Consider the following 25,979-nt stretch of genomic DNA (forward strand, 5'->3'; position numbering starts at 1 on the left):
AGGCTGGGAAAAACAAATTTTGGTTTGTTTCCTGCAGCACAAGGCAACTTTACAAAGATATTGTATTATTATAGAATATAATAATATTAATGTCTGTGTTATAAATGCTAGTAAATATCACCAGCAGTTATGGATGGAAGTTCAATTTAAAGGAATTTGAATATCAAAGAGGCATGAAGAGTGCACCTGAGAAGTATTGCCAGTGTCACCCCTCTTGAAGTACTGTGGTAGGACCATGGAAGGAAAGCTGCACTGCTTTATTCCCCTGTGACCCTTCTCTTGGGATCAAATGGAGAATTTCAACCTCTGAGGTAAAAAAAATCTGTGTTTCAATGCCATGGTGATGATAATTTTAATGTGTTAAGTTAAAATGTGTACTCTCTCAGTGAAAAGCTTGCAGTCACTGTCTTGGGATGTTTCTTTTTGTTCTGTGTGTTGTAGATAAATAGTGTTGACTGGACAGTAGTTGCTTTCCTTACTGAAACTTGAATTTAGTTTTCATTTAGAGTTGGAGTAAAAGGAAATTGCTTCTTTTTTATTGTTGTTATATTTCTATTTCCCTTTGTTATTTGGGAAAGAATGCAATAACTATCTCCCAGAAAGTAAGTTGAGTCATGAGCAAAGCACTTACCTGAAGTGAGAGAGAGGTAAAAAAAGAGGCTACTGGTGCTGTTCAGAAATGTTTTTTGCCTGTGCCTTTTTCAGACTAAAGCTAATTACCCTCCTGAGAATATCTGCATCAGGCTGTCACTGTTTCCATACTCCTGAGTTTTGACCAAGCTCTCAGCTCTTCAGCAGTAAAAATATTTTGTTGAAGTAGTTGTTGACCACTTCTAATGAAAGCAGCAATTGATTTCACAGATATTAAAAAATTAAGGGCAAGACAAATCTCAGGAGCTGAGCATCCTTGCTGAGAATAATAAAGCAGTGGTGAGTCTGTGTACCAGCAGGGCTGCAAGGATTCATCTGAGAGTTGTCTCCAGCACTTCTACAGTTACAGATTTGAAAATTGTGTGAGAACACGTTCTCTTCCTATAAACAGAAGGACTACCAAGGAGATGTGTATCTGAAAATGTAGCATTGCATTTGAAATATCTGAAGTGTTTTAATGAGGAAGGGTTTTAGAATGCATTCTGCATCTTCACTGTGTGGTTCTGATTGCATTGAATCTCGTGATTTAAGTTGGATATCTTCCACATACTGAAGAGTTCTGGTTGTGTATCTGCAGTTCAGGTCCTCTTCTCACTGTTATTTAGCAAATGTAGGTTTAGCTTGGGGTTGAATGGAAGCTTATTGCTGTTTAAAAACAACCCAACTTGGGGAAAATCTGCTTGCAAGTATGAGAAAGTAACAAAATGTGCTAATTTGTTTATTAGGAATAAGAGCACCAGCATTAAAACTTTTCACACGGGGTATTTCTCCGGGAGGTGTGTCAGTGTATTATACAGACCTACATTCTCCATCCCATCTGTGAGTGGGGAGAAACCTCCGTTCCTTGCCATTAGTCCCAGAAACACAATTTGAGCCCTTTAGGGCTTTTTTTTTTTTTTTTATTTTTTTTTATTTCTTTGCCCCTCTTTCCACACAGCGGGGCAGTCGCTCTCCATTCGCGATGGCTCCTGCGCTTTTCAGGGGCAGGGTTGGGCAGATAAGCTAGGCTATGTCAAAGCTTGCTCCAAATACTTTCGGGCGCTTATACTCAGTTGGGGAACTACAGAATTATTGCAGGAACCAAGTGGGAGATGCTGGGTTTCACACCGAAACAGACCAATTTCTCTTTTTGCTTAGCTTTCGACGGCTCGAGGCGAGGGTGAAAGAAACGAACTTGGAGAACCGCAGAGCAGGCGGGTCTGGAGCGCGGGAGACCAGGCGAGGAGGGCGGAGGGTCGGGGGTCGAGGGGTTCGGTGCAGCCCGGGGGTGTCGGTGCAGTGCGGGGTTGGGTGCAGCCCCGGGAGCGGGTATAGCCGGGGGTTCCGTGCAGCCCCGGGGATCTCGGTGCAGCTCCGGGAGTGGGTGCAGCCCGGGGTGTCGGTGCAGCCCGGACCCCAGACGGACCCCGGTGCCGCCGGGCGGCGCTGCGGGCCCGGGGCGAGCGGGCGGTGCCGCCTCCGCCCCTGGCGGGCGGGCGGGGAGGGGCCGGGGCTGAGCCCCGCTCGCTCGCTCCGCTCCGCCGGCTCCTGGGCAGGGCAGCAGGGCAGCGTCCGCCGGCGGCTCGGGGCGGCGGTGGGGCTCGGCGGATCGCCCTTGGGCGGCACAGGTACGGCTCCCCCGGCTCCCTTTGTCTCGCCGCACCGGGGCTCCGGCAGCTCGCGCGGGACGCGCTTGGGATGGGGATAGGGAAAAAGGGATGGGGCGGTGGTGTGGCGGCTCGGCGCCCCTTCCCCGCTCCAAACTGCGGCTGCGGGACCCTGTGGCTGCAGGGCTGGGACGGCTTCACTGAGGCGTGAGCACGGTGCGCACACCCGCCGGGACGGCCCGGGGCTCGCTCCTCGAGTACCAGTGTGTGTGTGTGTCTGTGTGTGTGAGAGTCTGTGTGTGTGCGTGCTCTTTCCGCGAGGAGAGCGTGGCATCTGTTTCTTCTTGTCTGAAATAATTACCCTGCGTGCGCGGCTCTGCTGAATCCAAAAGGACGGGCTCGGCTGCGGGGCTCCGCGGGAGCCGTGGGAAGAGCGCTGGTAACTTGGAGCAGGATGATGGATTCTGCTGTCGGGAAACACTTGGAGACTTGAGGAAGGGCTTTCCAGGGCAGGGTCATTGTCCTAGAGAACTTCCCTGAGGGGACGGGTTGGTGTGGCCTCCCAAGGAAGACCGCCTGTGTGCGCCCATGGAGGCTGTTGGGATTCGGTGTGGGACATCTGTGTTTTGGGAAGGGCATCCCTTTGTTCCTCGGAGGGGCCGGACTCCCCGCTGGGAAACAATGGCCTTCCAGCAGAGCCACAGGGAGCGGGGCTGGCGGTGCGCTCACCGGTGGTCCAGTGCTCGCTTGCCTTGCCCGCTGCACCTCCGTGCTCACACGTGCTGTTTGCCTTTTCCAGTAATTGAAAGCTTTGAAATTTCACACCATGTCATTAAATCAGTGTTTAGTCAGGACCACTGTTCTAAGGGGCAAGTGGAACAGTAGTGAAATAAAAGCTAACTACTCTTAAAATTTATGTCAGAGAAACTATCTAAAATATATCCAGATTGGAAATGACCACTGGCATAAAGGTCAGGTAAAACTCCTGACTTTGCGATTTTTGTGTCGAATCATGAGCCTTCCATATCCGTCTGTCCTATTGTTAATTGTGAATTAAGGCTGGCAACAAGCTGCCCATCCTTCCCTGGATGAATCATCACTTTGTCAAGCCCTGTGTCAAAAACAAGGCTTTCCCCAAAAGCGTGCAGTGTTAGAGAGCAGGAATAGTCCAGCCCATCTGTTAAAGTTAAGTTCAGTCCTTGGCTGCTTTTAAACATATGAAAGGTAATGGCATTCTTCTCATCACGTGCTTTTATTTCCAGTTGTCCCAGGCCTGAGTTGAAGAATGTCTTCAATTTAGTGCTCAAGGCAATGAGCTGTCTGTGGCTTAATTTTGTGTGAAGGTGTAAGGGTTGGAGCATTCCCATTCTTCCCAAAGCGACATAAAGTGCTCACTGCTTATGTTGGCTTGTGCTGGGTTGCCACAAGTTCCTCCATATCCTTAGGATGTTTCTGAAACACCTGTGTGGTGTTGGATCTCTAAAAGTCTTCTGGCTCCTCATGAGCACCACGGACAGATTAAGTACTCAGCAAAGTGAAGGTGGAAGGATTCATGAAAGCATCTTAAACCACAGAAGCTTGCCTTTTTATTTTCTTTCTGTGTTTTATTTTTGGGGGGTTTTTTTGGTGGTTTTTTGTTTTTTTTCAGGAGACCTTGTTAAATCTCACCTGTGGGGAGGAACTCTGTGTGGAAATGATGCCAGGGGCTGATAGTTTGGCTCTGTTGTGTTAGCCCTTTCAGGCATTGTGCAAGACTTGATGTAATTGCCTTTAGAAGGGCAAATGTACATTGCAAGCCTGCTAGTGCTTCTGGGGGAAGGGAAAATAAAAGTCTGGCAAATGAGGAGAGGAAGTGGGAGAGAGCAATTGGAAACATAAGCAAAACCATTAATTTTTCCCACTGTGCACTCTTAAGAAACTGCTGGCAACATAACTGGAGATACTCTGCCTCATGGAAGTGTCAGGGTCTTGCTTCACATGATTCTCTGAGATCATCTGGTTTCCCTGAGCTCTGTGGGAACAGAAATTCCTGGTGCTGGAGTCTGATCTCATCTTCCTTCGGCAGCAGTAGTAGCAGCGCCTTGGGAATTGGAGAGGAAGGTGAAGAAAGTGCCAGTGGGATGGTTTGGAGAAAAGCTTAGTTCTGGTGTGGGCCAAGCTGGACACAGTTTCCTCCTTTCATTTGCCTTGTGTGGTCAGAGCTGGGACAAATGCTGACATATCCACTAAAGTTTAGTGCCCTTTCAGACTGCTGAGCTTGTTTAGCATAGCTCATGTATGGGACTGTAACTCTTAACCTATATTTAATTCATCTTTTTTTACTGTACTAATGAACAGCTAACCGAAATGGAAAGTGGTGATTTGAGTGACTGTATGCATCAAGCTTGGGGAATTTCCTGAGTTTGATGAAAGACAAAAATAAAGGGTTTTTCCCTCCCTTATAGCTATGTTGTTAGCCTATTAAATTCTCAGAGCCTTCTAAGTATCATCTTCTGTTTGTTGTGGGACTACTGGCAAAAATTTTAGGATGATTGGAGTAGCAATGACCAGCCCTGGAGTCTGTAACTTGATCTACAGCTTTTTCTCTTCAACTGGGAAAGGAAGTAACAGCTCTTGTTGCACCCTTATGTAACCTCTCCATTCATATCCTCCAAAAAAGAAGGAAACCAGAGCTTGATTTCTGGTGTATAAGCTAACATCAAGGCATGCTTTGTCATAAAGAAGCAGTAAAGAACAACATTAATTTTCTTCTGTTTTGCAGTTCCCAGAATGAAAAAAATAAAAAAAAAATCCCCAAAGCCACAACCCTCCCAGAAAGTTAAGCATTTTAATTTTGCACTGATGGGATAGTGGAAATCTCAGCAACTCTTTTAATATGCTGTGAAGTAGCTAGTAAAGAGGATACTGGAATTGCAACAAGGGTTGTTTTATGAATCTTTCCTGGTGTATTTGAGCATTAGTCTCAAAGCATTCATCCTTTGCAGTTGTGCTCCAGTTTGCTTGTGGTTTGGGAAAGCTTTGGTCTTTTGGTGTGTATTACACCAGATTTTGGTTCTAAATAGTGTGGAGACCTCTTTTTTTTTGTTTTGTTTGGTTTGGTTTGATTTTTTGTTTCCTGACAGTGGCATAGCTTTTAGAGAAAACTTTACAGAAAATTAATCTTTTTGCCTCTCCCAACTCCATTTTACTGGGAAATTTCCCATTTGGTATCACTCAAGTAAACTTGTATCCATTTTTTGATGTATATTTCAAGTCTGACAGTGAAATCACTGTGGTGATGAGTGAGTTTCAGTGGGAAAGACTAGTGCTTAAAAAAAATACAGTTTCAGAGACAAAGAAGAATTATCAAGTCCCCTTTCCAGGTGGAAACTGGTTGGGGGAACAACATCTTTTTTCCAGCGTTTCAGCTTTTGGGAGGAAAGCAATTGAGAGGTGGTCTGCAGCCTAGGTGACCAGATTTAACACTTAACAGGAAAGTAAGAGCATATATCAAGGAGAAAAAGAGGAGGTCATTGTGAGGAAGAGGTGCTGAGCTGGTGAAGGGTTGGTGGTTGTTGTACTATCAGAAGTGGTTGTTGTATTTTCTAAATGGAGGCAGCAAGGAAAGGCTCATTTTTCCCTACTGTAAGCAGAAATCAGTTTTTAAAAACCTGTGACCACAGCCTGGTCAGCACTGGTACAAATTTCCTGGGCCCACGGATATGCTTTGTATGTCAGCTCTCTTGTTGTTTGCTTTATGCTTCATTTTCTGTAATATTCTATACTTTTCATAGTTTGTACACTCTAAAGTGCTACTGGGGGTACTTTGAATTGCAATAAGAGCACAAATATAAAATTACAAGTTAGAATAATTAGACTGTAGGCTTTGCTACAATGGAAAGAAAACCAGCAAGCTGTGACATCCTGAAATGTTTCATCACATCCCAAAAAGTTTCTACTCTTTTATATGCATTTTCTTTATGTAGTCTGTTCTCCTTTTGTCTTCAAGAGTTTACTGGTATTTGGAGATCTTTGAAGAGACTGGGCCTTAGGGTAACCACTAGTTTTTATGCACAGTGGAGCATATGCAGTGTCCTGATGCTGTGCTTAAATCCCTGCCAGTAACCTTTGAGAACCTGCACCTCAGAAATGAGGGAGCTGCTGGGTGATGCAGTGTTGAATTCTGTATCTTGGGAAAGCACAAGCAAAGGAAGTTACACTTACTCTCTGTGTTTTATTGTCTTGGTGTTAAAGCAGTTTGAAGTACAATTAAGGGTATCCTTTTAGATCAGAGGTATCCTTATTGCATAAGGGCTCTGTGGATGGCACTGCAGTGAGAAGTCAGCACTGCTTTTAGGAGAGCTGTTAAATAGCTGAGTTGCTATTAATCCTCTCCACTGTTCCTCCGTGGAAGCAAATAACCAACTTAACATAGAAACACTAGTGAAGAGATGAAGAGCTGCCATTTTTTTCTGTAACTCTGGGAACCAGTCCACTTAATAGCTTGGCTAGAGGTTGACTTAATTTTTGAGGGCTAAGAAGAAAGCTTCTCCTAGCAGAGCTCATGCTTACCTGATGTGAAAGGAAGGGACCTGGGATGTCTAACTTCCAGCAAAAAAAAACAGCTGCTCTACCTTCTCATCAAGAGAGGCTTGGAGACAGGGCAGCAGAAAGGTGGTAGAGGTTGAAAGGCAGATTGTTTTTGGGAATAGTTAAGCCTACAAGATAAGCACGTGGCTGCTGTAGTGTCTGGAGACCCCTCCTAATTTTTACATGTGTGAGTAGGTCTGTGGCTGATGGAGCACTGGGGATTTGTTGTGCAGAGTAAGCTAGGGAAGTGCTAATTCCCTGTGAACCTTTGGAGAAGGAAAAAAGAGTCGTGGAAGGGGTGGAAATGAATCCATCTCTCTATGAGGGAGTATTCCTGGTAGTGATGAGGAAATATTGGAACCATGGTGTACCAGGAGTCCTCTGTACAGCCTAGTTTAAACCCTGCTCAGTCAGGATGGGCTCAAATAGGAGAGGGAGCAGAAAAGGATGATTGGGATGGAAAAGCCAAGAGGGAAATAGGCAATACTGGCTATGCATTGTTTGGAATGAAGTCCATTGAAATTAACCTCTGCCAATACTTCCCTGTGAGCGAGAAAACACATTTAAATATAAAAACAAAACCAAACCCCAGCAGCATTAGCAAAAAGAAGAAAAAGTGGATGTCGAGGGGTGGATCAGGAATAAATTTAGTCTGGAAATAAGGCACAGCATGAGAGCTGTTTCTCATGGAGAGGGCTGGAAAAGGCACTCTGGAGCAATGCAGAGTGGTGGTGGCTGTGGGATGTGGTGGGTTTGGCACTGGTCTGGAGCACACAGAGCAGACAGGGCTACACTTGCCATTGCTCACTCACAGCCTGTCAGGCTGCTGGGCTTGAAAGGGCTCTGGAGATCACCTTCAGTGATCAAAGAGTGCAGGGCTCTGTTGAAACCAAGTTCACTCCAGGAGAAACCCTGGAAGATCTTTTGGCGAGCGAGGGTGGAGCCGGAGCTCCTCGTGCCTTGTAACAGATTTTTGGAACACGGGGAGCTTGCCTGTATCTCGTGTGAATAGAACTTTTTGCTTCCTAAAAACTGCCAGATGATAGTTCTCACCGAAACACGGTGAGGGGAAACTTAGTAGCTGTGAGTGTGTGCTGAGTTTGCCTGCCATGGGACCGGCTGGTTCCCGTCTGCGGAAGGGAATTGCTTTTTTTTAGCTTTCTATTGATGTTTTGAGAAGGTGTCCCTCTCTAAATCTGTGTTATATTTTACTTGGAAAAAGCTCTGTTTATCGTGCTAGTTGTTAGTAAAAACACCGTCTGCTGGCTTTAAACTTCGTGGACATCTGGGCAAGGGTGTGATTATTGTGTGTTGAAATACAACTTCATGAACCACTCCCATTGTCTGAAATATCTCATGATACAATACACAGGAAGAGCTGGAGATGCCTTGATTTAGAAATTGATGACTTTTATCCTCTAATTTCAAGTGTCTGTCTGAAACTTACCATTGAGGTTGAAAATGACAAAATTGTGGATATAGGTCAATTGCTTGAGACAAGCAAACCCGGCTAAGTACATGTAATTTATTTAAGCCTTGCCTTCCCTTAGATTTTTTTTTATCTTGGATTTGGGCAAATAATACTTCCCCTTCCTGCAACACTTGCATCCAAATTCTTTTATTCCCTTCCTTCATTAAAAAATAGCAGTGTCTTGCTGGGCAGAAATTGATGTGCAGAATAGACAGTGATGCCAGGGTGAAACATTGGACTATGGTTTTACCTTGGCAGCTCCTCCTGGGACAAATGGGACTAGTGGGATCTGACTTCCTGCAGGCATTTCTCTTGTGATGGATTGACTTGCAAAGAAGCAATAATTTCCACTTGAAGCTTTTTCTGCAGCTAGGGAATTTTGCAGACCAATTTTTCTGCTCTGTGGTACTTAATGAGGGGTTTGTTCTCCTTGCAACCCCTGGTTCTGATGGAATACTTGTGCTCAGATCTCATCTCCTGCCTGCTTTTGTGTGCAAAATCAGCTGTTCTGTTTCCTTTACTCTGTCCTTTTGAATGAAATTCAACATTAGATGTGTCTGAGAGAGTAGATGTGTAGACCAGGAGATGTACAGCTGGCATGATTTGTCTTATTTTCATAAAGTACTAGGCTCAAAACATTCCAGACTTTATTTACTAATATTTCAAGGACCCCATCAGTGAGGTTTTCAGGAGGGGAAACTGCAATGGGCTAGAATAAGATCTTTGGGGTAGTATTTGGGCAACTTCTTTTCTTCCTGTTTTAAATGGAAAAGGACAGGGAAATTTTTGCTTTACCCAGACTTTTACTGCTTTGAAGACAATATGGGTGCATGGAAACTGAGGAAACCTGTGAGTGCCAGCTGCTCCAGGAGTTAGGGTATGCTCAGTTGCTGTGGCTGGGTACATTCAGGCACCAGTGCCTGTTCTGGGATCTGGATTTCCTGAAGCTCCTCATTAGGTCTGTGTCCATCTGTGGCCGGTTTTAAGCCTGGTTCAGTGACTCTTGTGACGACTTTCTGTGGCTTTTCCTCCTGCTGCTGGCAGCTGAGGGAAGCTGTGGTGTTACCTGGCCTGTTATTTTGTTTTCTGCATATCTCCAGGGCTTATCACAGACTGCTTAACAGGCTGCAAAGCATTTGAGCAGAAGATTAGTGTGCACTCTGGTATTTTAACCCTGTAGTATTGGGACATCTCTTAGTACCTACCTTACCACCGATAGGAATTCGTGTTTATTATAATTTATAATTTTATAATTAGTGTAATTAGCCACTCCAGTGGCTCCACCATGAGCAGATCTTTCTGCCTGCATCAGGGATGTGTGGTTCCTGTGGCTGACTGCAGGAAAGCAAAGCTTGCTTTCTGCTTGTGTGGAATGGAAAGTAAAAATCCTATTTTAGTCAAAGATCTCGATTACAGCTGATTGCTAGATTGCTCCCGAGGGTCGGAAACCTCAGTTGAAAGAGGTGATTTGACTTTGTGAGGGCTGATTGTAAAAGTGTTTTTTGGGGAGAGCTCTTTTGAACCCAAGCTCTGGTGCAGTGGCAAGCTGCTGGTGTGTGACAGACAGCAAACAAAGAAGATCCCCTAATATAAATACACACTACCTTGTTTTTTGTGCCCCTGCTCTGCAAATGTAACCTTTGGATTGGGCAGGATCCCCCAAAATTGGCAGAAAACTTTGAGCGGCAGCTTGAAAGATCAAGGTAATCAGTTTAAAAGGGCACCCAGTGCTTAGTGGAGTTTGGCTATCCAGTAGCAAAAAGACTTTTTTTGGTTTATTTTTTTTTCCTGAAAGAATGAGGTGGTTTTCTATGTCCATATCCTGTAATGACATCTTTAAAAAAGCTGTGTTGTTCAAAGAACACTGTTAGTCTGAAATCTAGTCTTTAGTTTAGGGGGAGAAGCAGGACTTTGACAACTTTGGGCTTTGCAGTCACGTTTGGTTCCTAATTTTAAAAAATATTAAAGAGAATCTTAGCAAGGTGTATGTGCCAAAATTTGACCTCCTTTGTCGCTGAATACTTTATCCCTTTCTGTAGATGTGGACCTGGAATGATTATAAAACTCTGTGGCTAGGCAATGACTAAGAAAAGACTAAATATAAGAAAACCACCATGGATCCTGTTTCTGCTGAACTCAGTGGGAATTTAACCAGAATTTTGGACTGCAAATAGCCTTAGTAGTGAAGACCTAGATGCACTGAAAATACCCAAGGTGTTTTCTCCATTAAACTAATTGAAGGAAAAAAACCAAAAAAACAAAAGGACTCCAGAATAACAATTTACAGAAAAGGTCACTTTACACCTGTAATCTTTGAAGACTGTCAATATAATCCAAAATGTAAGGGAACATTTGCAGGGTAAAAATGGAGTAGCAGACATATTTTGAGTGTATTTTCACAGCTGCTAAAGAAGAGTGCCTTAGCAATGTTTAAAGGCCCAAATGTTTTTCCCAAAACCTGGTGTCTGACCTGGTATGACTGACCCAGATGAGTTAAAGCAAGGCAGAAAGTTGACTTAGGAAGTGGATCGACCCCAGAGTGCTATTACTGGTGGCAGTTATTGTGTTGTGGTTGCAAAATAATTATCAGAAGTAATTTGAAGACATGTACTGCTGGGACTGTAAAGGAGGAATAATATAATAGATATACCCCATGGTCTCATAGAGCAGGTATTATCCATGCTAATGTTATTCAAACTAGTGGGGAAAAAATAACAGAAAGTAGCCTTAGAGAAATGCAAACACAACCCCCTCAGGCTGCTGAATTAGTATTTTTTCTTTTTTAAGGAAGAGAAGGAGGGCAGAGCTGTATCTTCTGCATACGTGGCTCATATGATTTTGGTTTTGTGGTAAGGTACTGTGCATCTTTTTGGTGATACACAGTTGTTCATGGTCTCATAATAATATGAAGCAGAAGCACGAGAGACATCTCTTTCACTTCAAGGGAGATTACTGCTTAGTGTGGGTTGTAACCAAGCTGGTGTAAAAATAAAAAACACCCCGCCCCCACACCAAAACAAAAACCCCAATGTCCCCCCAACAAGCCTCAAAGAGCGTCAGCAGCAACCAAACCTCTCACTTCTGCATTTGTGAGGAACCTGAGTCCTGTCCATGAAGACAGTTTCATCCACTGTTTACATCAGGAGATGATGTCCCAGTAAACATTTTTGTACATGTCCTAATGCAGTCTAATTGTCACATTATCAATTTTCCTAAACTGCACTTAAGTCTGCATTGTTAAACAATTAAAAGATGATATTGCCTCACTGGCTGCAGCTGTTTGTTCAACAGTACCTTAAGTAGCCTGATTCTTGAAAATTACCCAATCTGTAGATAAATGTGTGGTGTTTGGTAGCAGAGGCCAGTGGAGCATTCGTTTCTCCTGTGGAATTCTCTGGTCAGATCTTCTGTCATCTAAATTGCAGTCACTGGTGCGAAACTGCCCCTATCTGATGTTGCTAAAGGGCTGTTCCCATTTAGCTGGTGCTGAATACAAACATTCCTGCGCTCCCAGGACAAATACACCCCCTAATGCTGCATTTTACTTTTGTAATTCACCGGAGCTGTTTGTTGTTGGGTGCTCAAGGAACCTGGTACACGTGTGTCATGTTCAGTGCCCACGGAAATTAAAGAGAGATTGCACAAGGCTTCAAATAACAGCTCTTGCTTGTTGGGTAAGATGTGAGGAGCATTAGCTAATTCATAAACTCTGGATTATAAACTTTTCCAGTTTGGAAAACACTGATTTGTGCAGTAGGACTGTGAGGAAGAAAGGAATTCAGAAGCTATTCAGACACTGGCAAAACCAAAAGGGAAGATGGAGAGTCAGAGGAAGCATTTTAGTTCTCTGAGTGCTTTTACTGATGTTGCCATATCCATTAACATTCCTTCCTGCAATTTGTCTGTCTGTTCCTCGAGTCCTGCATTTTCTTGCAGGAAAACAGCATGGAGCTGTTTTGTGCATGCTCTTTTCCACAGGACATGGATGTGTCAGAGCAGTCACAGCTGGGAAGGAGGGTGCAGGTGTTCCTGGCAGACCTGGCTAGGCAGCAGATGGGATGGGCTGGAAGGAAAGCAAGGGTTTCCTCTGGATATTATCAACATTTTTTCACACGTGCTGCTGTCGGGAAATGTAGCTCAGAGTGAAAAGGGCATTGTAGCAGCTCAGCTGCAGAGCCTGCCTCAGTTTGCCTGGTGAGCCAGCACAATGAACTTGCACCTTTGGGGATCACTCAGAGCCACAAGGTTTGCTGGGCAGCAGAACAGGATAAATTTAAATCCTGCCTCTTGCTAAATTAGTGCTTAGGCTTGTCATGAGCAGCAGCACAAGATGATGGTTGCAGCCCCTTTTGGTTTGGTTTTGTTCAAGTAATGATGTTGTGTCCCTGGCTGCTTTTTGCAGCAGTGGCCTGTCCATGTTCCCACTCTGTGTGGGCTGAATGCTCCTGGACAGAGAAAACCAGGAAGGGATGGGCAAGCATAATTACAGCCTGACAGGGGTTCAGGATCAGACCTGGAACATGAAATCAGTTTGAGCTCCGCTGTTGAGTTACTGATGTTGCACTTTGTCCCTGTTGAGACTTATAAAGAAAAAGGGGGTTATCTTCTGCAGCAAGATGGTTGTAGTAAAACCAAAGGCTTGAGTTTTTATTTTTTTTTAATGCAAAAAAAATTGGTTTTTGTTTTAAAATAATCAGAGCTTGAAGCATATGTGAGTACATCTGTGTCAGTTTTGATGGCAGGGAAATCGTCCTGTTGCTACAATGCCTGGAAAGGAAAAAACCAAGCCACCTCTGCATACAGTGATAGTTCCAGCTCAGCAAACTCTTAAGTGTGAGCTAAGGTCTGCACAGCTGTAGGAAGCTGCTGACAATTGCTGCTGTTGTGCTGCTGGAGGGTGATGTGGGAAACCTTGGACAATTCGGTAACGTGCTGTGTGCCAATAACAGGGCATTACTTCATTTCCCCCGTGGAGAATGTGTGCATTTCATTGTACAAGGCTTTGGGGGCTTTGCCTGTTCTCTGCATTCTCTTCTATTTATAGTTCTCATTCACTCTTGTGTCAGAATGGCCAATGATTTGGCTGCTGTGGCCCTGGGATGCTGTGATTTTTAATTTGCCATCCTTGTGGCCAAGAGGGACAAGAAGGTTTTGGATTCAGCTGGCCTGGCTGGATGGCAGTCCCAGGCAGGCAAGCAGTGGATGCAACAGTCTGTGTTTTAAAAGGCTCTGTGTGGTGTGGGAGTGTGTGGATAAAAGCATTTTAAAGACATAGCCTGCCCAGCACTTCTCCTCCCAAGCATGTTGTCCAACATAAAACAGATCAAACTGTGAAGGATTACTGAATAGACTTTATTTTTTTTTTCCTGAGAATGGAAACACGTTGCAAATGTTCTCACTCCATTGAATTAAGGCTTAGATATGAGACTGAAGGGAGGAAGAACAGATTTGACAACTGCCTACAGAAAAAGGAGATATTTTGAAATGCTGCTGATCTTTCCTTTAGGGACAAGAAAGGTAAATTTGGGAGAAGCCTCAATGGTAAGTGGGTATGGATGAGATCAGGGAGTGTTGGAGGAGGAATCTGATCCTCCTTATCTCTCAGGCACTGGGAGCAGGTTCTGGTCCCATCCCTCCCATAGATCTGGTTCTTGAGAAGCATTCATCTTTTTAAAGGTGTGTGAGAAGCCACTTGCTTTTTGTGTACTGCTCTTCAAACTGTGGTGAGCATTCTGTCAGCAGTGCTGCTGGGAAATACCAACAGCTGCAAGGCATCTCCGAGTGGATGGCAAACACTTGGACATAGATTTGGATTGAGTTTCTGAGCTTTTTCTGAAGTTTAGCCATGTAATGTTGCAAAGGTTTGATTTTTTTTTTCCTGTGCCGTGTGCTGATTTTTGACATTTTTTTATAAAGCTACTTCTAAAATTAGCATTTGGTATTTTTGAAGTACTATATATTGATCTTCTACTTCATTCTTCTAGCAGATTAATTTCAGTTAAGTCCTATTTAATTGATTAATATATGTTTAAACACTTGTCTTCTCTTAGCAGTGCTTTCCCCCCCCCATTTTTTACCTCAGATAGACAGCTAAATTATCCCCCAGGCTGGATTTTTCTTTGTTAGCTAAATCAGAGCAGGGATTACAATTGGATTCCACCAAAGCAAAGGCTAACAATGCTGCTGTGACAGAATACTCTTGAATCACACATAAGTATAGGAGGTGAATGAATTTAAATGAATTTTTGCAAAGGCTAGACTATTGAAAATGGTTTTGAGCAATCAGTGTTAAATAAGTTGTCTCAGCCTGTTCAATTTTTTCATCATTTGGGTTTCTAGTATTTTCTAACTTGCAAGTTATTGGAGAGTATTTTAATCATAGAATGCTGTAACTTATCATGGAAAAAAACTAAGCTGAAAATGAATATTTGACCATAAAATGGAACTTTTCCAATATATTGATAAGTACACAGCTTTTTGATCCAACTTATAGTAGTAGATATATTGTCTTCCTGCACCTCTTCTGCCAAACATGCCACTAAGTTAGGAAATACATGGATGTTTTTGATGGGTTTGGCTGCTCTTGCTCTTGAAATTCCCAAGCAGTGATGCATGAAGTGTGGTAGGTGGTATGTAATTTCACAATGGTAAATGAGGTATTGTACATAGAACTTAAATTTTAGGTTTAAATTGCCCTTATTAGGATTTTTGTGTTGGCTTTTTTTTATATATTTGGCCACAAACCCATTATTTAATAAGTTCCATACTTGAGAAGGGCTTTATTTTTTCAACCTTCAACAATTATTTGAGCATTAGTTGATGTATGGGAAGTAATTAGGTCACTGAAACAAGATTGGTGGTTTAAAAACTTGTCTTGATGGGATGCAGAAGCTGAAGTGATACCTCTGAGTAGATTCTACAAATGTTTAAAATTTTTTGGTGATTCAGAGAGGTGAACTTTTAAGAATAAAAGTATCTTTCTCTACAAAAATATTTGTGCAGTATTTCTGTTTAAAATAAATGCTGGTTTGTTTGTTTAGCAGAGTTGACTCAGCTTTGGTTGGTTACCATAGTTCAGCACTGTTTTTGCATTTCCATGTGAATTTCTAGTAATTCCCAGGCTTGGTTCAGGTTTTGGGGATCTTTTTGTATCTCTTTGTTAGCTGCCTGTGGAGCTGCACTTCTCTTCGTTGAATTTGGAAAAACATCAAAAGAGATTTAAGTCTTGAGCTAAGATCCTTCAAATGTCACTCACTGATGAAAAACATCAAACAACTTTAGAAATAGTGGCTCCTGGCAGAAGGGAGAGATAAGAGATTTGGCTTGTTTAAATTACTCATCTGATGGAGAGGTACTATGGCAAGGTAGCACTGATGGTCTAAGGTAGTAGCTGCTCAATGGCATTTTGGGGAACAAGAAAAAAATATCTAGAATTCAAATGTGCAGCAGTGGTGGGGCGACCAAGGACAGCTTGGTGGCATTGTGTACCTGGGTGGTGACAGCTGGCTGGTGAGGTTGAGCTGTTGTTTTGTGTAGCTGTAGCTGGTCCTTGGTTTGTGGGGTCAGCAAAGCTGTTCTCTCACCTCTGGCTCCCTGTTTGCTGCTGCTGTGAATCCATCCATCTTTGTCTCCTCACAAAAGCTGGAAGCAGTAGCTGTGTGCCCAGAGTTCTTGAGGAGCTCAGCAATCTCCAGCGTTTGGATTGGAGGGATAAAAGGCTGGGAGGATCAAATAAGTGCCAAGTTTTGGCCTGACCTTGACTTCTTTGTCTAAATGACTTCCTTTATCAGACTTGCTTACTTTGTTTTGTTTGATCCTGGTCCCCTGTTCAAGCCCAGCTTCTGGCTTTTGCCACTCTGGTTGTATTGATGCAGTGTCTCTACTTGTCAGCAGAATTATCGCTGCCCAGTGAAAATGTTCTCTCAAGCAACAAAATTGCAAGTAAATGAAGTAATTTGGTAGCTTCACATAGCCAATACCAGCAGTGTACTGGAATATAGGCACCTTAGAGCCCAGGATTCATGAATAAGATCAAATAGTGTGTTTTTTGTCTCTGAGTGGGTTCACTGAGTTGGTTTCCATTTCAGTATTAATGGAGTTGGAGAAATGCAAGGATGAAAAAGAAATTCAGATTAGGGTTATTGACAAATTTAAACCCTAGTTTGGACATCCTGATGAAGCTTTTGATAAAACACAGATTTGCAAGTTCTTGAACATTGTGTTGAAGCTATCCAAATACTCTGGTTGTGATACCCACTGGAATCTTCATTCCTGTTTCTAAGAATTTTGTGTTTAACGTTTCGACCAGAAAGTTAAATTTTAGGATCATGTGGGCTACCTGGGTAGATGCAATGACTCTGAGAATGTTCCTTGAAAACACAATTTTAATGTAGTGTTCTTTTAACTTTTATTCCTGAACTAGTGTTACTAGATAATGCCTGTGAGTAATTAGGATAACCTTGAGCTAACCTTTGCTGTTTGTTTTATTCTTGTTTCTTTTGTTCTTCCCAGGACAAAATGGCCAAAATGGAGGTCAAGACATCTCTTTTAGATGACATGATAGGGGTGGGAGATATGGTTCTTTTGGAGCCACTTAATGAGGATTCCTTCATCAATAACCTGAAGAAGCGCTTTGATCACGACGAAGTTTATGTGAGTATATGTTAAGAAATAACATCCTATGGGGAGCTGTGCTGTCATTCCCAAGATATGTGTTTATTTATAAGGATACACACAGACTGAGTGCCTGAGCATTATCTATTGTATTAGGGATGTTTTAAACCTGACTTGTGCTGTAGTCTTTCCTGTACTGCATTCTTTGCATTTGATCTTTCCCATCTGGGATATTTTTCCTTTTTCCCCATTGCATGACATGGGGAACCTCTGATTTTCATAAAGAGCAGTTTACAGAGCTGCTGCTGACAGTAACTTTGATGCTCCTGTTGTCAGAGGGCATCACAGTTATAAATAATTCACTTACAGGGAAGGCACATCCAGGATGTTAGAGCAGCCTGAAGCAGAAACAATACATGCTTGGACTATACTAAGGGTAACTTAAGTATTGCCTGCTATCTTTGATTTGCAAAAAGGTTGTGTTTATTGAAATGGTTGGATTTTAAACTAAATGCAGTGTGCTTTGATACTTTAGGCATAGTACTCTCTGAGTGATGATCAGCAGGAGAGATGTTGTGAACTGTCAGGTGAAACACAGGCAGGTAATGAAGAGGCAAATGGTGATTCCAGTTTAGCCTTTCATTTCCTGCTTCATCTCTTTGTTCCACTTTTGCTAAAATGTGCATGGTATTGTGTCTGTTATACTGCTTAGGCTGTGTGAACTTAATGGTTTGTAGAGACTTTTCAAAGCTGCTGGCAAGCCTAAATATTTAAGCCAAAGGATATCTATGATCTGCAAGCAATTGTGTCTGTAGCTTACTTAAAATCAAATAGGTCTTCTGTACTTAATTATAATTTAGCCTTCTCCCCTTTTTAATTTTTAGTGTGATTATATTTTTCACTCTTGCTAAGCATTTGAACCATCATGGTTTCATTATACTGAAGAACAGAAAGGAGAAGGTATGGGAGGGTCTGTGCTATTTTTGTTTGCTTCTTCTCTCCCTTGATTATAGTCTGTGCTTTTGTACCTCTGCTATTCATTGTCTGCCAGATCTTTCTTCTCAATTTTCTTGTTCAACCAGGCCTGCTCCTTTTTCTCTAGAAATAAGGTTGGTGACACACAGTTGCTCCTAACTGCTATTGTATCATCTCCAGTGATTTACTCCTTCAGGTTGTACTGGCAATTTAAATTAAGCAATAAAATTAGATTTAGAAAAGACTCTCAGTATCCATGAAAACCTTGTTGAAGAAGAAAACAAAACAATGATATTTATGGAAACATTTCTTCCTCAATGTTAAAAAAAATTAACTTTCTTTTGTTTTTAAATTTCTGTTATACCTTTGAGAGTTACATTTGCAAAACTTTGTGTCTTAAATTTTCCTTGTTCCGTGATGATGGGTTCTGTTCCCTATGGATAACCCTTGGATGTTGATACAGGCAAGTATATATCAGACTTATCTTTTCTGCTCTTTCATCTTGCTTCTGGCAAATCCTTAATTTTCAACAACAGTGGTGGCTGCCTCTTCTGGGATCCAGAGGTTTTATTTTCCAGTTAGTGGCTTGTATACTTAACATGTTCCACATCAGTTTTAGGGTTAATACTCTATTCATAATGCCTACAGCAACAGTGGGTGATGCTGAATCATCTCACTCCATTTGACTCAAGAAAATATGAGGGAAAAGGAAAGGAAAGAGAGCTATTTGCCTGGAGATTAAAGGAGGCAGTAGCACCCAGCCCAACCTTTGGGTCATATCTGAAAGTTTTATTTAAAGCATAAAGATGCTAACCTGTTCTGTGAGGGTACCCTGGACTATGCAGATTCTTATGAAGGATTGCTGTAAATCTTGTGGGAGTGGATTTCTCAAGAGGCTTTTTTTATTTAATTTTTTTTTTCCTTTTAACTACAATGGATAGCAAAGTATTTAGTTGCATGTTTCTCCTTAATTTGACTGGATAGTTTTTTCTTGAATGTTTTAATGGCAAATGGGTGTTCTGTTATTTGCTGCTGTTATTAGCTGTCTGTCAGCGTGTGTTCAAACACACAGTTCTTTGAGATGGTGACAATGAAATATGTATTTCCCCCAGTTTCAGATCCTGTTGCACCTGGCACTGATGTGCAGTGTAATTTTCTGTATTATGTGCTTTGGTAGGTGATACAGGTGCCACTTTTCTGTAGCAATGTAGAATCCTTTGGCTGGCAGGTGGGAAAGCTTGTTTTTTCAAGTTCTTACAAGCTCTGTGTGTCAATCCACGATATGAAGCCAAATGTTGCAGATCTTTGCAAGTGTTAAAACATTCACTACATACAGTGGTGGAAAAAAAAGTGATATTCATGCCTGTGCCACAGGCTCCTACCAAGTATGCAAACTACTTGCCCTGTGATGCTGCATGGTTTTATTTACCAAATCACTTGAGGAATACGGTCTCCTCTCCATATCAGCTGAGTTTTGCTGCCTTGCAAATTTTCATGCCTCTGCTGCATATTTTAAAAAATTTGTAAAACAGTAACAGTTGGAATGGTGCTCACTGTAACCACCACATTAATTTTCAAGTACAAACTCTTCTCTACCTTCTTCTCGTAGCCACCACTCACAGCAACTACACTTTGCATTTCTGGTTTTAGACTCTGATGAGGACAATGGAGCCCCTGTTACACCTGGAAGTAGGGCTTGCTTTACCATGTAAAATCTGTAGTTTGCATCCTGGGGAAACCAAATTTCGCTATTTGAGAGCTGCTACTCATGCTTAACCAAGACTCTGAATTTCTGCTGCTCCAACAAGCTACATAGAGGAATTGACCTCTCAGGATCCTTTCAGAGGGCAGTAGGAATGGATTTGTCCTTTAGTGGTTCAGCTGTGGGCTTAAGGTCAGCCCCCATGTCAGTGTGCCACTGCAGGCATTGCCAGAAGTTGTGTCCGAGTGGAAAGTGCAAAGTGAAGTTGCAGCAAACCAGGCTTACCCAAAGTGTTTTTCTAAACTGTTTCCTGCAGACTGGAGGCTCTCTCTGTGCTACATATTTTAGTTTTAAAAGGGAGTTGCAGTTGTAACCTTCAAAAGGGCTGGTTGTGAGGAATGAGACTTGTAATGTGGATGGCTTTGAAGATGCTGTGATTGTGTTAGCCAGTCTTGGTGGGAAAACACACAAAGGGGACTTAGAGGAGAGATGGGCACAAGCTCTTTAGTAAAGTCTGTCATGACAGGATGAGGAATATTGTTTTTAAACTCCAAGAGGGTAGATTTAGACTAGATAATAAGCAAGAAATTTTTTAATGATGTGGATAGTGAAGCACTGTGACAGGCTGTGCAGAGAAGTGTAGATGCCCCATCCCTGGAAAAACTTAAGTTTACCATGGAGATGAACTCTGAGCAACCTGATCTAGCTGGAGATGTCCTTGCTCATTGCAGAGGGAATTGGACTACAGACCTTTAAATATTCCTTCCAACCCAAGCTCTTGTGTGATTCTATGAAATGTGAGAGTCAAATCGAGCCATCAGTGAACAATGCCAAATCTCTCCCCTCTTCATAGCCAAAGATGACAAGATAGTTGGGCTCATTCCACAAGAAGATTTTTTGCCTTTTCTAGTCTTTTCCACAGTTATGTTTGTTGCTGGAGATCCTAGTGCCAGCTCCATTTGCCCCTTTGAAACTCTAGATCCTCTCCATGAGAGTTCCCTTTGCAAAAGCATTTAGATCTGGATCATCTGATGGTCCTTTTGTATGATTCCAGGCATGTCCACTGCAAGCCCTTCAAGAGCATTGGCAAAGTTTCATGCCATGGTGCAAACAGGGCAATGAGTTCCCTCTTAAGAGTGGGGGAACAGACTGTGGCTTGATTACCTGTTGTTCAGTTTTATGTGTATTTGGTGGAAGGTTTAATAGACTTGGGTGTTGTGTTACATACTAGAGTGCAAAGCTGCAGGCTGTGCCTATAAAAATAAGCATGAAGGCTGGTGGAGCTGGAGTTAGGCCAAATATTCTGCTAAAGACCATCAGATTCTGCAGTAATCTCATGCTGAGTGGCTTTGGGAGGGGGAAGGGTTTGTTGGGTAACATGCATGTGTTAATTGGAAATGGGAATCTTAGAGTTTAGTCATGTCTGGAAATGTCTGAGGTATGTCTGACCAAGAAAAAAAGTCTCATTAGAAAGCTGTAATTGTTTATTATATTGTTTTTGCAACTCTTAAACTTTACATTGATAAAATTTGCATTGCTGTTCCACAAAAGTTCTTTTCTGTAGCTGTTGGTAACAAAAGCCCGTGGGAGTCTTTCGTTAACTTTACGAAGTAAAATGTGGCTCATGGGCAATGCATTACCAAGTAGGAAAGAATCCCACAATGTTGATTACTTGAAGGTTTCAGGGAGCAGCTTGTGTGGTTAAAACGTGTGACCTGCAGACCACATGGAAAACTTTAAATACATTCATGAAGTTCAGTTTGTGTGTGATTGATGAATTTTTGACTTGTTCTGTTGAACCCCCTCTCTTAAGGTTGTTTTTTTTTTTCTAAGCTGACTGAAATATGCACGCCTAATCCAGTTCAGCAATTATTTTTCCTTTGCAGTTTGGGATGCTGACAAATGGGAGGGAGCATCTGTCTATATATGCATTTACAGTGACTCATGAATGGTAGAGATTTTGGATAAAATGTATTTGTGTTGGTCTGTAACTTATTTTTGTGCTGGGTTTGTTGCTTTGTGAGGCATGTGGAAGTGTCAGGGGAGGTGTGAGGAGTCTGGAGGGGAGTGGAGCTGCGTAGGCTCACAGGAGTCAGCCTTTAGAGGTCAGATATGGCTTTATTCTGCTGCCCTGCACATTTTTCCCCACAGTTATGTTGTTTCTTGAAGTCTTCCCAAATTTGCAGAGGTCAACATTTTGTTCCTTACAAGAAAATGTTTGTTTGCTTTTTGTTCTTACAACAAAACAGAATCTTTCTCTGATGTCAGCGCTTAATTTGTATTTTCTGGTGCGTGGAGTTTGTGGGCTGCTTTGGGCAGCAGCAGTCTTATGTTACTGAACATTTGTTGTTTTATCACTGAAACATTAAATATTTGGCATTCCAGGGTAATAACTCTGTTTTATCTCTTTGAGGTACCATCCTTGTGGCTGCCTATGCTGGCATGGCTGGTGTGGTGTGCTTGTTTTGTAGACTGAGCTGCTTCCTGTTGATCTTGATTGCTCTTAATATTTTAGGGTTGGCCTTTTTTGTTTTGACTTGCCTTTATTCCACTGTCTATACTATTGATTCATCTCATTTTCAGATACCTTAGATTATTTAGAACTCCACTGAATTGCTGTAAATCACAGTGGCTTTGTTCCTGCTGCACTTGTACCTGCTATTCCAGATGCTATGTTTTCAAGAACAGGGTAGGGAACATAATTATGTGAATGAGACCAGTTACCCTGGTTTGCATCAGCCTTTTGTGGCCATCCCACTGATGCTGTGAAGAAGAAAGTCTTTTGATATTGAGAAACACAAATAGAGATCTGTCTGTATGGTAGTAACTGAGTGACTGTTGAAGTTCAATTTCATTCTCAGTTTAATTACCTACTGATGCCAGCATGATCATGATCACCTTTAAAATGTTATTGTTGGGCTGGGTGGAGTCCTTTGTTGGGCTTTGAGGAGGGCTGTTGTCCCCTGTGGATTTTGGGTATTTGGTTTTAGCTGTGTGTGTGCTGGCTGGTAGCAGGACTGTGCTTTGCTGCTCCTGCAGAAGAATCCTTCCTCCTGCCAGATCTGACCCTGCTCTCTTGTACTCCCATGTGTTTGCTTGTGTTTATCCAGCAAGTCCAGGCTGGGCTGCTGCTCTTCCTTTGGGAGTTGTAGGAATGGCAGGTGTGGTGCTGCCCAGCTTCTCAAAGGCAGGATGGTTTGAGAGCTGGAACAGCAGCATCCATCCGCCTGTGATGGGAGCCCAGGGGACCTGAGTTTCCTCCCATCTCCTTCTCTTCCTCCCTTGGGGGATGCCTGTGTCCATTTGAGCAATTTTCCCATCAGTGCCTCAACAGTTTTGCCCTTTGAGGGAAGCTACTGAGTTGTAGTAATAATATTGTTGCAGCTGCCACAGGCTAGGACCCTGAAGCCTGCTGCTTCTTCAGATGTGAAGAAAGGCTTGTGTGCCCAAGGCACATCTTTTGCTGTGATAGCTTGTGGCCTAAGAAGTATTCTGCCTCCCTGCAAATCTTGCTTTGCTTTGTTATCTAGATAAAAATCCTGTGGGTCCTCTGGCCCTTCACATCAGCTGCTCTGGCAAAAACAAACTTTAGAACTTGCCTAGAGTCAAGAGTAAAGATTTTCACAGCAGGTTGGCTGCTTTTTACCTGAAGTGCTTTGTGGGAGGAGAGTTATTTATCTCAAGGCAGTGCTTTGTTTCCTTTCCTTTCTGTATGGCTCCCAGGATTCTGAGCCTTGTGTTTGAGGCACTGTTACTGTAGGGCTCCGTGCAGTATTTGCATAAAGGAATAAGAAAACAGCAATAAGGATCAGAAAAAACTGAATGTGTTTGGTGGGCTGTGTGTAGGGGTCTTCTCCTCCCCTGCACATTCTTTCCTTTTTGCCTCTGATGTGATACTTTGAAAAAAGAGAGGAGGAAGTATAGGAAATGCCTCCAGTTACAGTGTTAGCTTTGACTAAAAATACTGTGTATTCCTTCACTAAGGAGATGATGTCTCCTTCATTAATAACAGCACTTGAGTCTGTCACGATGCTGTTGAGGTTAGCAGCGATGTTCACTGAGCAGGGCAGAGATTTCTGTGCCCCCAAGGAGCCCAGCAGAGAAACCTGATGATTTGTGCTCGTGCATCCACTCCACGTACTCGCTCTGACTTGCAGTGTGGGTGTCCTTCCCTGCAAACCATCTGCTCTTACTGCAGGGCTTGGATCTCACACAGGTTGCAGTGCAGTTAAGGGCTTGATCCTGGCCAGTCTGGGTTGCCCACTTGTCCAGGCTGCTGCTGCTTGCACAGTGGCTTGCAGGCTCAAGCACATATTGAAGAATATTTGAGTAGTGTGGTTATCCTCTTTGACACAGGCTGCCTGTGTTGGGATTGTTTGCTCTGGGATACAGATGTAGGTTTCTGCCTCTGTATGACCTATTTGAGCTTTGTTTCTTCAGCCATTAATGTACTTGGTACAGGACTGTTATTTTGTCTACTCAGTTTGTTTTCCTTGATTATTTTTTCCCTTCTCATCCCTTTAGGACTTCATCCATTGCTCTTCTGGCTAGTTTTTTTGCAGCCTTTACTGTCCTTTCCAGGTTTTACAAGGCTGCCTGTCCTGGTTAATTAAGCCCATAGAGTAGCTTACCAGGATTGGGTTTTTTTTCTATTACAACATGCAGACTTTGTCCAGTGTATTTCTGGGACTAAAAGGTTGTTTCTGGGAAGGTGGGCTTGAGCAAGAGAGTTTTCATCATCATGGAGAATGGATTTCTGAACAAACACAGACTAGTGATACATTTCCCTGCTCAAGCTCACTGAAGTACAATCAGTGCCTCAACCTGAAGTGCAGCTGCTCAGCTTGGATCACAGGTGGAGTTTATTTTGTGTGTGAAATTGTGTTGGCAAGCCCTACAGTGTTACAGGATGAAATCTGCATGTTTGTTTGTTTGTTTGTTTGTTTTTCTTTTTCAAGTACCCAGCCCATCCCTCTCCACCAAACAATACAAACACCTCCATTGCCCTGCACAAGAATACAGTAAATCAAAGCCCCAGAAACAGCAATGGGCTCAGGTGGCTTTGCTTTTAGTCTTGATGTTGCTCTTTTCCTTACACTTTTCAAACATCATTTCCTTCAGCTTTGTGTTTCCAACCTGAAAAAACACAATGGACCAGAGGTACAGTGCATTTAACTGTTTTCTTGTGGCCAACCACAATGTCAAACAAATTTGAACTCACAAGTGATTGTTCAAATAATAAGTGATATTTTAATACAGTACTGATCTAGCTGGTAATGCTTATTAAAATGGGAAACTTCATTATAGAGTAAAGTTGTAGTTTTAAGTTTGCATGGCTGTTTGAGATTAAGACAGCTCAGAAAACTTAGAACATGTAAGTACAGGCTTCCTCTGCCATCTTCTTGGCCTCAGCTGTTCTGAACATGCAGTGGCACACATGCTTATGAGTTGGCAGGATCCAAAACTGTAATAGGTCAGACAAATACAAAGGAAAATGAGTATTATATTATAAATATAATTTTCATGTGTCACATTAAACCCCCCCCCCCCCCAAACCCAAAACACAGCCCTCCCTCACTACAAGGAAAATAGTGCTGGGCAAGCCTTGGTTTTGGATTAATTACAATAAAACCTAGTCACACTTTTCTTTGATCTTCCTCTATTGTCTCACATTTCAATGCATTGTTTTGGTGGCATGATCTGAAACTCTTCAAAGCTGTAGGAACCAAATGATTATTTGGGCATAGCCATTACTATAGGAATGTGCACTTTATATATCTGGAGTATTAAAACTGGCCTGCATAAATGGAAGAATCCAATCTAGCAATCTTATTTTACTAAAATTTCTTTGTTTTCTATTTCTGTGCTCCAGAGTTTAACAAATTAAATAAATTGAGAGAAACCTTGTTGCCCCCTGGGATTCTAGTGCACTTGTAGGTGTATTAGCACTTGTGGCATTTTACAGCAGGACTGACTTGTGTGCAGCAGCAATTTCTCTGCAGATAGCAGGTTGCTTTGCAGAGATTTTGCTACAAATCCAGAAAGGCTTTTAAAGATAGAGACCATGTCAAACCAAGAAAGAAATCGAATCTCCTGGCTGTATTCTGTGCACCCATCATCATCAGGCCACTCTTCTTTCATTTTTGTCCTTTAGCAGAGAAACTCAAGCATCTCTTTTGTCCCTGGGGTGCTGTGGTATGGTCTCTCACTACTCCTGGCATTCTGCTTTCAGCACTGGAATGTTTCTGTGCTTGTCGCTCGCTCGAGGATTTAAGCCATTTATTTTGTTTGTTTATAATAGAGTTCTGGTGGGAAGACAGATGTTATGTGGGAAAGCTATTTTCCAGATCTGTTTATCCCTGTTATGTGGGATCTCACAGACCACCAGTAGCAAGTAGCTATTAGGCATCAG

At 42.5% G+C, this 25,979-nt stretch overlaps 1 protein-coding gene across 6 annotated transcripts in view; it reads left to right on the plus strand.

Annotated features, from left to right (window-relative positions):
* The first annotated feature begins 1,665 nt into the window (after positions 1 to 1,665).
* Positions 1,666 to 25,979, plus strand: part of MYO1B (myosin IB) — a 99,490-nt gene continuing 75,176 nt past the window's right edge. For 3 of the 6 annotated variants that reach the window (XM_079311805.1, XM_079311807.1, XM_079311808.1), the window contains exons 1-2: positions 2,128 to 2,258; positions 16,789 to 16,929. In XM_079311805.1, the coding sequence (XP_079167931.1) occupies positions 16,795 to 16,929 (135 nt within the window). In that variant the 5' untranslated portion in view covers positions 2,128 to 2,258; positions 16,789 to 16,794. Of the gene's footprint in view, positions 1,811 to 2,127; positions 2,259 to 16,788; positions 16,930 to 25,979 lie in introns of those variants that run through there. The other 3 variants (XM_079311804.1, XM_079311806.1, XM_079311803.1) reach the window with 2 other exon arrangements.

This window comes from Erithacus rubecula (assembly GCF_903797595.1).
Source record: "Erithacus rubecula genome assembly, chromosome: 8".
Lineage (NCBI taxonomy): Eukaryota > Metazoa > Chordata > Aves > Passeriformes > Muscicapidae > Erithacus > Erithacus rubecula.